The 15,192-nt window shown below is 36.0% G+C and overlaps 1 protein-coding gene across 1 annotated transcript in view; it reads left to right on the forward strand.

Moving 5' to 3' along the window:
• The first annotated feature begins 782 nt into the window (after positions 1 to 782).
• LOC126890510 (dolichol kinase) overlaps positions 783 to 15,192 on the forward strand; it is a 73,797-nt gene continuing 59,387 nt past the window's right edge. Inside the window, exons 1-2 of the mRNA XM_050659508.1 lie at positions 783 to 1,168; positions 13,086 to 13,339. Of these exons, the coding sequence (XP_050515465.1) occupies positions 1,128 to 1,168; positions 13,086 to 13,339 (295 nt within the window). The 5' untranslated portion in view covers positions 783 to 1,127. The remainder of the gene's footprint in view (positions 1,169 to 13,085; positions 13,340 to 15,192) is intronic.

The following is a 15,192-nucleotide window of genomic DNA, read 5'->3' on the forward strand; positions in this document are numbered from 1 at the left end:
AATGAATGAAAATGAAAATAGTTTCTGTACTTGTGGGATCGGTACTCACCGAAGGGACCGCAGACGTTCGGATACAATAGGACTTCTCATTCACAGTCATTTGTTTCGAGCTTCTGTCATATGTCGTATAATCCGTGTATATTAATATTATACACAGATTATACAACATTTGACAGAAGCTCGAAACAAATGACAATCGATGAAAAGCCCTATTAGGGCCGGTTGTTCGAACGCTAATCAACAATGATCACTATCAAATATTTAATTACTGTCACAACTGTAAATGTCAACTTTGGTTGGGTTGCTGAAAACATAATTCATAATTGATTATAATTATGAGATTAGTTAATCAATTAACATAACAATTATTAACATAATTGATTAACTAATTTCATAATTGTAAATTTTTCAGATTGTAATTTTTCATTTTTCAATTGTAAGTTTTCAGCAACCCAATCAAAGTTGACATTGACAGTTGTGACAGTAATTAGATATTTGATCATGATTATTTTTGATTAGCGTTCGAACAACCGGCCCTAAGCGTCTCTTTGCAAAGACAATGACGTCGACTTTGCAAAGTAACAAGACACTTACTCAACACACACACTACACATGACACTAGGTACCTAACTGTAAAAATTTATCGTACCTACCATGCCAATGACCATTAGTTGTCGAGGCATTAGCTAAATAAAAAAAAATTATATTGTAATAGTGTGCTAATCCGTTCCTGTGCCTAGGTCACTGTTTTAGTACAATACGGTTAGAAAAAAAAGAGATAAATGTTATGTTTTTCATGTGTCGAAGAAGAACAAAAAATATTAACCCTTTTGTTTTAGCTAAACAATTCCTGCAAGTCCTGCATCTATTTGCTCTATTAACAACTGCAAGGAAAAAGAGATGTACAATATTTACTTTTGAAATCTGTTTGAAAAACATTGTAAATTTGTATTGTAATTTGATTAATTTGATACTTTGATAGGTTGCGGTTAAGGGTTAAAAAGTCAAAATGAAACATCAAAAATACAAAGTTTTTACATTGATCAAGATAAAATGTGATAAAAGCGACAGTAGAGATAATTAAAACACATTATTCATATTTCCTCGTGGTTTCAAACTGAAATTTAATGGAAGGAGATTTTTTTAGAATAAATAACTTAAAACCAAGGTAAATATAAATCGTTTATAGACTATTATATCAGGAGCTTGGTTCTAAAAGGGGCCAATGTCAGTTTTAGTGCCGGTACTTTATGTCCCGATTAAACCCCGGTTAGCTAACGGTTAGCACAGAATATAGGGGCCCTAAGAATAACAGACTTCATAAATGCAATTATAATATACAATATACATACTATTATAATTATAGGTATACCCTATTCCACGAACATACGCCTGTTTTGGATTACTTTGACAACGAATATTTTACTGTGCAAAATAAGAAAAACGAAAGCAAATTGCAGATTACATTGTTGTTTATTGGAATAATTATTAGCGCCATTTACTTTCGTACCTCTTATGTTGCACAGTAAAATATTCGTTGTCGAAGTAATCCAAAACAGGCGTATGTTCGTGGAATGGCCCATAATAACTATAACTGTATTTATGAAGTATGTTATTCTTAGGGCCCGTATTTTCTGTGCCAATTAAACCTCAGCTAACCGGGGTTTAATCGGGACATAAAGTACCGGCCACCCTACGACTGTTTGGGCATATGTGCATTTTTATATTAGATTTCAAATAAACAATACGAAGGGACCAAAGTCTAGATATAGTATTAACAGATTTATGGCATTACTTTTGGCCAGTGCCTAACTCTAATGAACACTAATTTTTAAAGCAGAAAGGACCAATGTAGACTTCGGCCCAATGCTTCTAGCAATTTTATTTCTATACAGGCCAATGTTGACATTTGTCACTCTTTTAACACCACCTCCTTCAATTTGATTTGACATCAGCCCTTTATCAGGGAACCTAACATCAAATTTGCTCGAGCGATGATCGTGGAAATCATACAAAACATCAAAAAATAAAGGAAGTTGAGAAATATGTAATAAGCTAATAACACATTCTGATGTTTTCTTCATTTCAAGGTTACTACTCTCGAGAGACAACTACAAAGAAATACTTGTTTCACGATCTTTCTATTTCAAAAATGTAACAAACTTTTGTAGAAGAATTTAACTTGTGTTTACTTCTTACTTTATTTCTTTACTTCTTACTAGACATTTTTAAAATGTTTATAGGCCCCAGGTCGACCCAGCCTGAATAAAATGAGTACCTTGGGCAAAACCAGGGGTAATAATAGGCGGTTGAAGCGTAGCACTGGCCCTGTTACCTTCCTTGTATACCGTGGGCCCTAGATATAGCAGACTACCCTGCTATACTCCCAAAGCCACGTGAGCGGTATAAAACGAGAGACTATCATTATTATTATTAAATTCATTACAGATGAAAATGAAAGAGTCCACCCTGAAAGTGAAAAATTCTTTGAAGAGAAAGAGGAAGATAAACTGGCTTTCAAACAATCCAAATTTGGTGGTCTTCAGTTTTGACCTACAAAAATGTTTGCTCACTCCCTACTTAAAAAGCAGCATTTCATTCTATAAGAGAAAATTTGGACTCTGAACCGTAAGTACCATTTTGGAGATGCAAGGAACTACACACTCTACTAAATGCTATATCTATAAAACTATAGCTCAAAGAGGTGGACAAGAAATTGCTTCCTGTCTATTTATACACCTACCTAAATAGTATTCCCTCTCATATAAATAAAATCGTTATGTATAGTCACTGCTGCTCTGGTCAACATCGAAATATTTTACTATCAGTTATGCTTCTTACTGTTATTGAAAATTTCAAACACCAAGAAAGCAAGACTGATATTTATTACAAATTTCTAGTACTCGGACTTGGCAGTAACTAATAAAATGAAGAAGGCAACTAACGTGTATTACTCTTTAAATAATACAATTTTTGGAAAGTCAGAAATAAACAACAAAACTAAACTCAGAGTATATAACAGCATAGTAAATCCGATAATGACATATGGGGCAGAAACATGGATTGTGCAAAAGAAACATGAATCAATGATAAATGCGACCGAGATGAAACACATGAGAAGAATAGCTGGAGTTAAGAAGTTTGATAGATTCAGAAATGAAGATATAAGAAGAGAGCTGGAACAAGAACCGATAATGAGGAAGATCGAAAACAAACAATTAAGCTGGTTTAGACACATACAACGAATGGAGCAAAAGAGACTTACAAAGAAGGTACATGAAGCCAAAATGGGAAACAGAAGAAAAAAGGGAAGGCAGAGGAAGACATGGATGGACCAGATCCAGGATATAGGTGAAAGGAGACACATGAGTGTGAGGGATATGAAGAACCTGGCCACCAATAGAAGCGCTTGGAAGAAATGGATAAAAGGTAGAACAAGACATCCGATGCCCTGAAGGGCACTAATGCCCGATTTCACCAACGATACCTAAACAGTTGCCTTATTAAGTAATTCTTATCGATAGGAACTTCCTAAGTCAGTACTTAAGAACAATAGCGTTTCACAACTAAAAGAACTGTTTATCTAGGAAATTCTTTCCTAGGTATTAATTCGGGTACGTTTGAACTATTTTTGATAAATAAAAAGAAGAGTAAGATGACATTACCTTACTTTTTTGATTATTTGTCAAAATTGTTTGCTAAGTTGGTTTTATTCAGTTTTGTACCTACTGTTATACGCTCTGAGCTTCGCTGGTGTCACTCCTAGCGGTTACTAATTCAACTTTTACCGGTAATTTTTAAATTTACTATTTAATTGTTATCGCTTAATATTTACAACGCAAAAAAGTAATTAAATTGTAATCGATTTTTTTAAGATTTTTCTAATCATTTTGACGTTCTATTGATAAAATATCAATTTCTTACTTCGGATACTTTGACAATAATGGTGTAGATGGCGCTAAGATTATAATAGATTATTTATAATTAGATATTACGGAACATTAAAAAAACTTAAATTCAGTATTTAAAACGTAAGTATATTTAAGGTAAAAATATATACCACAGCTTTGACCAACTAATATTGTTTATAATTAATGTTTTTAATTTTAAATTAATCACTTTGACATTTATGTCAAATTTTCAGTAAATGTTTACAAACTTGTCACTACTGGCGTTCGCGAATTTGTAAATATCCCCTCTACGTACGAGCTCACAGCGTATAGTTATTTTATTTAGTAGTTATAGTTATTTGTGAATTCAGTTTGTTAAGTTTTTTATGTTATTTGTATATGTGCAGTGAAATGGAGGAAAAGAAAAGAGTTGTAAATTTCACTTATATGACGAAAAATTAAAGTTAGGTGAATTATCATTAATGAAATAATTTTAAAATAAATACCATGTTAAAAATTGCTTCTTTTATTATTAAATTTTAATGATAGACTTTTAGTAATATTATGAATGAGTTTTTGAAACACAACACTAGTTTGTTAGGTAGTAGGTAGACTACATAATTTTGACAATAGACCTGTAAAAAACTCCAAACGATTTTCTATATTTTCCAACACATATTATATTATTAATATAAAAGATAACACAAAATTACGACTAATATACCTAATATTATTACAGTATAACAGAAAAATTAAGGTAAGAATCAAATTATTGACAAACGTCACAAGTACATATTAGTCAAAATTGTAAAAATATAACCTGACTGTCAACGATAAGTAATACCTAAAGTTTAGGGAGATCGAAAACCGTATCCTAACGTAAGGTAATGCTTAAGCGGTTTAGGCAATTCTTATGGTATGGTGAAATCCGTTTTAGAGTTAGGAAGTACCTAAATCCACTTAGGTAATTCTTAAATATTTAGGTATCGTTGGTGAAATCGGGCATAAGTATTATGAGTAAGAAGAAGTAGCACCCGGACACACTCACATGGAAGTAGACACTATACATGCTGCAGTAGAAAAAACTAAAAATTCTACTACTGCAAGGTTAGATATTCCTAGAGACTGCGCTAACCTTTTTCATCTAATACTCAGAAAACCACCAATTTTTGTTCATGAAATGAATCAAGAAGAATTTCTGTGTTTTAAATCATTATTATCTGGCAAATTTTAGCATCCAAAATCAATACTCAAGGACAACCAATAGTGTCTAAAAAAAAGGCTTATTTTTACTATTCAAGTGAAATAGTCCAAGTAATGAAGATTAAAATAGGACAAAACCTCGCAATTTTTACAGAATGGATCGATTTGCTTGAAAATTTGAGAATAATTAGTGGATAGTCCAAGGATCAAAATCTATATGATGCCGAAAGGCGCTTTTACCATGGGGGTGGTTGCCACCCCATCTCAAAGGTGGAAATTTTTATTATATTTTGACCGCAAGAGTTGGTAAAAACATTCATTATAAGCAAAAAACGTTCTATACATTTTTTTGATAAAATTAATAGTTTTCGATTCATTCGCTATCAAAAGTGTTAGTTTTATATCGAAAAAATCAATGTTCTTAATCAGTTTTCTGCTAATAACTCAAAAAGTTTTCATTTTATCAAAACAACTTTACTTAACAATTGGGTAAGTCGCCCCCGTTAGGTAAATTCTTCTTCTTCTTCTTAACTCAGGCGAGACTCGTTAGTCTCTGGCACTTGGTCATAAGACCTTTGTACCAAACCCTGTTCTTCTCCTTAAACTTTAATAAGTCCTGTGGCCTCAACGAAGGCCAACAGTTTTCTTATTGGTAGTTTTAAGATCTCTTCTGGTTCAAACCTCATTTGACCAGTGAAGTTCTGCCTTACATCATCTAGCACACTGCAATAGCATAGTATGTGTATGGCAGTTTCTTCTTCCATTTCGCACTTTCTGCACCATGGTTCATTCACCTTACCTAGTTTGTATAGGTGATTTCTTAAACGACAATGTCCAGTCACCATTTCAGTGACCGTTTTGATCTCTCGTTTATTGAGGTTCATCAAACTGTTCGAGAGTTTTTTATCAATATTCTTGATTATTTTTTTAGTCTGGATTTGCCCTTGAGTGGTTCTCCATTTATTTTGATGATTCTTTATCAGCCATTTCTGAACCTCGTTTTTCATAGCATCTTTAGTGATGCCACAGAAAGGTTCTGGGCCTTCAAAAGTTTTTTTCGAGCCTTGTTTCGCTAACATATCTGCTCGTTCGTTCCCATGCACCCCTTCATGACCCGGCACCCATATTAAAGACACTTTGTTGTCTTTTGCCAGGTTATTGAGGAGAGCTTTGCAGTTTCTCACCAGTTTTGATTTGGTGAGAGGGTTCTTTACAGCCAGAATAGCCGATTGGCTATCTGTGTAAATGTTGATTCTCTTAGCTTTAGGGTCCTCATCAATTATTTCATCAATGCAGGCCACCAAAGCAAAAACTTCAGCCTGGAACACCGTTGTATGTTGACCTAGGCTGTAAGATTTATTATAGTTACATGTTTGCCCAAAGACTCCTGATCCAGTACCATGGGCAGTTTTAGATCCATCAGTGAACCATATTAAGTCTCCATTAATGTTTGGGACTTTTTGTTCTCTAGATGGTATAATTGTGTTAATCTTCTCAGTGAAGATTAGTTCTGGTGTCATCATATCTAAGTTCATCATAAAGATGTATTCCTCAAGTATAGTCCCAGTAATGTTTGTGTGGCTATTCAATACATAATTTGGCCTCCAAGTATTGTTTGCTTTGAGCCTCAGGATGGTCATAAAGGCTACCGCCGAAATATACAATTCCAGCGGAGGGAGACCTGTGATAGCCTCTAATGAAGCCGTTCCTGTACTATTCAAGGCTCCTGTTATATTTAGAAGCGCTTGTCTTTGTAGGGTGGTGAGAGTGGTCACACAAGATTGCAAAGCCGTCTTTCTCCACCAGAGTACTGACCCATAAGTAACTGTCGGTCGTATCACTGATGTGTACAACCAACATATCACCTTTGGTTTCAATCCCCAGGTTTTACCTACAACTCGTCTGCAGTTCCAGAAGAGTCGCTTAGCCCTATTGGTTATATTGGTAATATGAGTATTCCAATTGAGTTTCGAATCCAGGGTTACCCCTAGATACTTAACCTCATTGGTTCTTTCCAGTACCTCTCCAAATAATTTCAGCTCACTCAGTCCAGTAAGCTTCCTCTTATTTGTAAAGGCTACCAGTTTAGTTTTAGAAGGGTTCACGGAGAGGTTCTCTTTCAGACACCAGTTCTCTATGTAGTGAAGGGCATATCGCATCTGATACGCAACAGTGCTGGGAAATTTTCCCCTAGTTACTATCACGATATCATCTGCGAAACCCTGGACCCAGATTCCTTGGGCGCTTAGCCCATGAATCAGATCATCGACAACTATGTTCCATAATGACGGTGACAATACACCGCCTTGAGGGCATCCCTTAGTTGCCCTCAGATTTATGGTATCTTCATGCGTATCTGTGGATATTATTCTGCTCTGAAGCATCTGAATAATCCACTTGCATGTTGTGTTGTTGATTTTCTTCCTCACCAGTGCGCTTTGTATAGACTCGATTGAGGTATTATCAAATGCACCTTCTATATCTAAAAATGCAGCAAGGGCGACTTCTTTCTGATGCAGACTCCTTTCGAGTTCCGACACTAGATTGTGCAGGGCGGCTTCACCTGATTTCCCTGCCTGATACGCCCATTGCCGTTGGTGCAGTGGATTTTCATTTAAATTGTTTTTCTTGATGTGTTCGTTCAAGATTTTTTCCATGGTTTTTAACATGAATGAGGTCAGACTTATAGGCCTGTAGGATTTTGCTAAGGTGTAATCTGTTTTTCCTGGTTTGGGAATAAACGCCACCCTTGCCCTTCTCCAAGCTTTGGGAATGTATCCCAGAGCATGGCTAGCTCTAAATATTGTGATCAGGGGACCCATGATTATTTCCAGACCCTCCTGGAGAAGCTTAGGAAATATACCATCCGGTCCCGCAGTTTTATAAGGTTCAAAAGTTTCAATAGCCCATCTGACCTTGTGAGAACCAAAGATCTCGTCAGAGGTCAGCCAGTCCCTTTTGGTTGGGCTATTGTTTGCTTGATGATTGTTATTAGCAGTCAATTGCGTCGACCCTGGAAAGTGAACACTTAAAAGATGCTCTACAGCCTCCTTCTCTGTGTCCGTATACTTCCCATTGGGCAATTTCATTGACTTGGGTTTGTTAATGTTATCTCTTTTGAGGATTCTGTTAACCCTGGCGCTTTCAGGTACACTTTCAATGTTTTCACAGAATTCTCTCCAGGATCTTTCCTTAGCGGATTGGATTTTCTTATTATAGGTTTTCAGTTTAGCCTTATATGCTTCCCAATCACCTGATTTCTTCGCCCTATTGAAGAGCCGTCTTGTTTCTCTTTTGAGATCAGACAGCTCCTTATTCCACCAAGTTACTTGCCTGGGAGGGCGACTTTCTTTTAACGGGCAGTTTTCCTCATATGAGACGACTATTGCATGCTGCAACCAGTCTACTTCCATCTCAACCTCAACATTGTTTTTTGGCCTTTTAGGATAATTCCGTACCCTTGTTCCAAGATCCCTCTTAAAGGATTCCCAATCGGTCACCTTAGGGTCTCTATAGAACCTTGGTTCCGGTTTGACTGAGTTTATCTCAAAGAATATGTATGCATGATCCGATAAGGATAACGCATCCGACACATGCCAGTCAGATATTATGTTCCCAATCCCCATAGAGCATAGGCTTAGGTCGATTAGTGATTCTGCTCTTGATGTCCTGAAGGTGGGCTTATTACCCCTGTTCAGAAGATCAAGTTCAGTAGTGCAAAGGTACTCAAAAAGTAACTTACCTCTATTGTTTGTATCTCTGCTTCCCCAAATGATGTGGTGGGCGTTGGAGTCGACTCCAATGATAAGTTCTGTATGCTTATCATTGGTGTATTCTAGAAGGTTCTCTATGTTAGTCCCTGGAAGTTGTTCTTTACTGTCAATAGGAAGGTAAAGAGACGCAACAATCAACTCTGTAACCAACCCATTGCAATTCAGTTTAATTCTGGCAGCTGTCATGTCTCCCGTACAGAGCTCCATAACTGGTACCAGGTTAAGGTCAGATCTACAAAATATACAAGTTCTGATTTTATTGTCAGGTACTCCCAAAATTAGTTCCCATCCCTTAACATTTAATCCCCGTATCTTACCTTCATTTATCCACGGTTCTTGAATAAGCACCATATCAATGTTTTTCTCAGCTACTTCCTGGCACAAAAGTGCCGAAGCTGTTTTTTTGTGCTGCAAATTGATCTGTATGATCTTAATGTTGCAGTTTATTCATTTTTGGGGTCTCTAACAGGCCCTCTTGTAATTTCTTCCACCTGCATAGATTCCCCTTCGGCCTCCTGCAGTTCGGAAGTAATCGTTGCAGGTTTTGGTTCCCCAATGTTCCCAGCCTGTCTTGCTTTACCCTCTTCCAACGGTATAATACTTGCTCGCTGTAGAAGGTAATAAGGCTTCCATTGAAGCCTTTCGAGCTGTGCCTCTGACTCCTTATCAATTCGGAGACTCACATGCAGTCCTCCGTCAGTTGCTGGTTTGGAACTCAGAATTGCCCAACGACTGGTCCTTAGTTCAGGATTTTGTTTTTCAATTCGTGCCAGTGGCACTTTCAGATCCTCATTTTTAGTCTCTGGAAGGTACATCAGTACACGCTTCGATTTTGGGAGTTCCTCAGCCTTAACGACCTTCCACTCCGTATTTTCTTCCAAGAAATCCTTTGTGATCTTAAAGGACTCCTCGTCAGCACATATCAACCCATAGTATCCATCCATGAGCCGATTACCTTCGTAACGAGGTGCGCAAGGAACCTCATCGATAAGTTTAATTAGGGCCTCTTTTATTGCCCCAACGTCTTTTTCCGTTACAGATATGTCTGGGTATTCTTTGGGAATTATTGCCGTCTTTATTCCCGTAAGAGCTGCTTTGTAGTTGCTGCTGAGCTTTTTGAAAGAGGCAGCAGCAGTTCTGCTCTTTTTTATTAATTTCTCCTCAGGAGTGCTTCTATCAGACACAGTCCGCTTGACAGCTTGTGTGATTTCGGCATTTCCAGGAGTTTTATTTTGAGGTCTAGGAGGTAATTTGACCTTAGAAGTGTCAATTCCCTGTTCTCTCATTTTCCGAAGCTTTCTTCTCTGTGCCCCAGATATTTTTGGCCGAGAAACCTCATCCTCAGCATCTTTTAAACGAGTCCGCATTGCGTCCTCAGTATTTTTATTACCCGATGTGATGGGATTATTTTCTTCCAGATTCTGCCGAACAGTCTCAGTGGAAGTTTGATTGTTTGTTGGGTTCTCCTGCGAGACCCCTAGGGTTAAATCTTTTAAATTTTTGCATGGTTCCATATTGATCCCACGAGTATGGGAGAAATAAACTGTCCATACCAGCAGCGCTCCCTGTGCCGGTACAAGGCCTTAAATGAAAGGGGGTGTGGCCTGGTTCCCCCAGTCGACCGTTTGAGACAGTTCAATTTAGACACACAACTGCCATGCAGGCCTGGGCACGGTACAATTACACCTTTACCTTGTGTGTTGGGGGTGTAGGTTTAGTGGGAAAAAGGATGAAGGAGGGATAGCATTTTCTGGTTGTACTCGGAGTGTAGGATAGATACAGCTGGTAGATAATATCGGGTCGGTTGACTATATATTGGCGATGTGAACAGTGCCGTAGAATGGAGATGTGGCAGTGAAGACCAGAGGGTCTTCTACTTAAATTTACGCCAGGGGAGTGGTACAACCAGACATGGGTGGGTTAACTTAGGGCGGGCTACTTCTTGGTCGCTGAAGCAGTTCATACATTCCTAGTCTCTCGAGTACCTAGGAAAGATTCCCAGATACTCCAGAGAGCTAAGTCGTGACAGGAACCGGTCTGGCGAGGTTGTTTCACATCCTTTCATACTTACCATGCATTAGGCCTTGCCCGTTTATAGGGGATGCCTTCTTTCATCGGAGAGCTCCTTATTAGGGAGATCCCATGCATTCGTACACACATACTTGATCCACTTCCTGCGCCAGACTACGGCCCTATCTGAACAGTCAGCTTAAGCCCCCGAACCAACGTCAAGGTCGTGAAGCCCCTATCGGGGGGTTAGGTAAATTATTCCAATTCGATTTTTTTGCACAAACTGACTCAAAAAGAGGTCCTTATAACAAATCCACAGGGTGCTAGTAGGTACCGTGGTTGAAAAATTGTTTAATAGTTATTTATGAAACGGTTCGTGAAGTATGCTTTTTGCGCACGCACGCGATGTTTAGAGCACGAGCGGGGCGAGTGCTATACATCGCGTAAGTGCGCAAAAAGTACTTCACGCACAGTTTCATACAATATTTTATCTACGATAAACAAATAAAAAAACTGCAAATCTTCGTCACTGGAAATTTCTATTCTACAATTTTTAGAACTTTGACATTTAAAAATTCAAACTTCTTTCAAACTACAAAACTATCAAAACTTTTGTTGTAATTTATTGCTCACATGTCATCACCATGAGAACTCGAAAGTTAAGGATATTTGATTATATGAAAGTGTGCCAAAAACAGTGCGAAAAACTAAATCCCATTTAAAATACATTGTTACTTCATGCACACTTTAAACCCTTCACGTACTGCTATCTATGACAGTTTTCATAAACTAAAAACTTATACATAATATGAGATAGAGTATATAAACAATTTTTTTTTAAACAAATTCACAAAAATAATTTTGTTACTTCGAACAAATTTTTTTTCAGATCATTTGGGTCATTCTTAGCAAAAAAAGGTCTTTTGTGATTTTTCTCTAAAATTAATTGTTGTCAAGGCCAAAATGGCCATTGTCAAGGCTTAATAACTAAATATCTCGGTTAACAATTATTATTATGAAAGTCAGGAAGTGACTACATCTCGATAAAAGGTGACTTGTCAAAAAAATACTAAGAGGCAAAAATGTTTTAAAAACACTGTGTTTAACTAATGGTACCACAATAATAGTTTAGTTGGAACGTACACAAACATTTGGGGGGTTTAAAGGTACAAAACCCCCATAAGAATTTTATGTAAATAGATTAAAAAAGAAGCCGCATCTCGATAAAAACTGGCTTATCGAAAAAATACTAAAAGCCAAAAAAGTTTTAAAAACGTTGTGTCTAACTAATGGTACCACAATAATGAATTAATTGGAACATACACAAAAGTTTAGGGGGGGGTTTAAGGGAACAAAACCCCCATAAAATTTTTATGGGGTGAACAAACTTCACTATAATTTTGTTTTAAGATGACCCTGCCATAAGAATAATACATGTCCATTTTCAGTAAAAAATCTCTAATAGTTTTCGATATATTGAAAAAAATCGATTTTTATTTTGTAACTTCAAAGGGCTGTAACTTTTTTTATGAGCACATTTGTACTAAGGTAAGTTAGGTTCAACCGAACTATTTTTGACCCCACAATGTGTGGTATAATTTATGACCAATCTTTTCGGGACACCCTGTATAAGCCTTGAAAATGGCCATTTTCGCATTTTTCACATTTTAAATCGCGTATAATTCGACAACAATCAATTTTAGAGAAAAATTACAAAAGACCTTTTTTGCTCCGAACGACCCAAACGATCTAAAAAAATTTATCCGAAGTGAAAAAATTGTTTTTGTGAATTTGTTTAAATAGTTTAAACAATTTTTCGACCACGGTACCGCCTGGACCTCGATTTTTGACCCTTCGCTTCGTTATCGAACGTATTCGCTTCGTATACTAAACAGATACGAAACGAATACGTTTGATAACGAAGCGAAGGGTCAAAAATCGAGGCCCTGGCATCCTGTGTATTTGTTATAAGGACCTCTTTTTGAGTAAGTTTGTGCAAAAAAATCGAATCGGAATAATTTACCTGACGGGGGCGACGATACAGCCTGGACTATGTTGCAATATAAAAATATTGGTAATAACTATAGATCATTTTCATTCTGTATAAGAATCTTCCAAAGCAGTCTCCCCAAAACAGCATTTTATCACTTTTGCCCTTTTAGATCCACGCTCCTGATATATTAATTTCTTACCTGTTTTATGCTTTTAGACCAACAAGCAGCAGCAATGGTCTTTGGATACAATTTTTACTTCCACTTTCTGTAATTGTTTCTGTCTTCAAGCACTCAATTACTTCAACACCTACTTACAAATTAGCTTCATTAATATGTATGGGCATGATATTTGTCTCTTTGATAATATCCATGCAGAAATATAGAAAGCAAAGACTGAAAGTATTTAGTTTATGGACCATATTAGCTTTAGCTGCTACTTCTGCACTGTTTCATATATGTTTACATAAAGGTAAGTATTCACTTTTTACTATTTTATAATTATACAGTTGTTCCAACGGATCTTTACACACGCATGAAACTATTCACGAATTACTTTTTACGCTAGGTCTCTTTTTACTTCAGAAACTAGTATAGTAAGCGGCTTGTTCATAGAAATCACAATTAGGTAAACAAGTATAAGAGATACAACATCCCAGGCAACCAAGTGACGTCATAATATAACGTTGAGGAAACGTCAGTTTTTGGTTGAATATAACACGTGCTTGAACATTACGTCATATAGACGTCTTTTGTAGGTGATTTTAAATACGCAAGATTAATGACGTTAAAATTACGTTTAAAAAACGTTTTAATTTCAGACAGCGTAAGTCTGACGTCACAAAATTGGGAGGAGCTTGCTTGTTTGTATTGACTCCAAACAATTTCGTTTAGGTATGTTCCAACAATTTCGCTAAATGTTCATAACTCATAAGAAATTTCTCATTTATTGTTTACGCGGTTTGTGTCTTGTGTAATAAAATAAGACTTTTCATTTAGATATTTAGTTGAAGAAACGTGTTAATTAAGAGATGTTTATGCGTTTTTGCTCAGTGAGTTAGTTTAATGCAGTAATTCTTCTTGACAACTATTTGAGGTTATGTTTATTTGTTTTTAATTAAGTGTTAAATGAAGATATTAAGACAGCGTTAAATTAAGATATTAAGTATGCTGGATAATTTGTTAATAAATTATTTATTAGTTTCATATATATGTTGTTTCAGTTTTGACACAGTAAGTAGGTATATACAGGGTGTAACGAAAATACAGGTCATAAATTTAATCGCATATTCTGAGACCAAAAATAGTTCGAATGAACCTAATTTACCTTAGTACAAATATGCACATAAAGAAAATTACAGCCCTTTGAAATTACAAAATGAAAATCGATTTTTTCGAATATATCGAAAACTATTCGAGATTTTTTATTGAAAATAGACACGTATAATTCCTATGGCAGGAACATCTTAAAACAGAATTATAGTGAAATTTGTGCACCCCATAAAAATTTTATGGGGGTTTTGTTCTTTTAAACCCCCCCAAACTTTTGTGTACGTTCCAATTAAATTATTATTGTGGTACCATTAGTTAAACTCAATATTTCTAAAACTTTTTTGCCTCTTAGTATTTTTTCGATAAGGCAGTTTTTATCGAGTTGTGGCTTCTTTTTTAATATGTTCACATAAAAATTTTATGGGGGTTTTGTTCCTTTAAACCCGCCAAATGTTTGTGTATGTTCCAATTAAACTTTTACTGCGGTGTCATTAGTTAAACACAGTGTTTTTAAAACTTTTTTGCCTCTTTGTATTTTTTCGAGGAGGCACTTTTTATCGAGATATTGCTTCTTTTTTTATATGTTCAAAATATACCTAAAAATGTAAATCATAAATAAATTTTCATATTATTACAAAGTCTCCATAATCGTACTTTGCCATATACAAATATGTGGTGGATTTGAAAAATATTCAAAACATCTCGATAAATACTGACTTTTCGATAAAGTACTAAGAGGCAAAAAAGTTTTTAAAAGAGTGTGTTTAACTAATGGTACTACAATAATAATTAAATTGGAACGTAAACAAAAGTTTGGGGGGGGGGGGTTTAAAGAAACAAACCCCCATAAAATTTTTATGGGGTGTCCAAATTTCACTATAATTTTTTCTTAAGATACTACTACCATAAGAATGCCACATGTCTATTTTCAATAAAAGATCTCGAACAGTTTTCGATATATTGGAAAAAATCGATTTTCATTTTGTAACTTCAAAGGGCTGTAACTTTTTTTATGTGCATATTTGTACTAAGGTAAGCTAGGTTCAATCGAAC

This window comes from Diabrotica virgifera, chromosome 8 (assembly GCF_917563875.1).
Source record: "Diabrotica virgifera virgifera chromosome 8, PGI_DIABVI_V3a".
NCBI lineage: Eukaryota > Metazoa > Arthropoda > Insecta > Coleoptera > Chrysomelidae > Diabrotica > Diabrotica virgifera.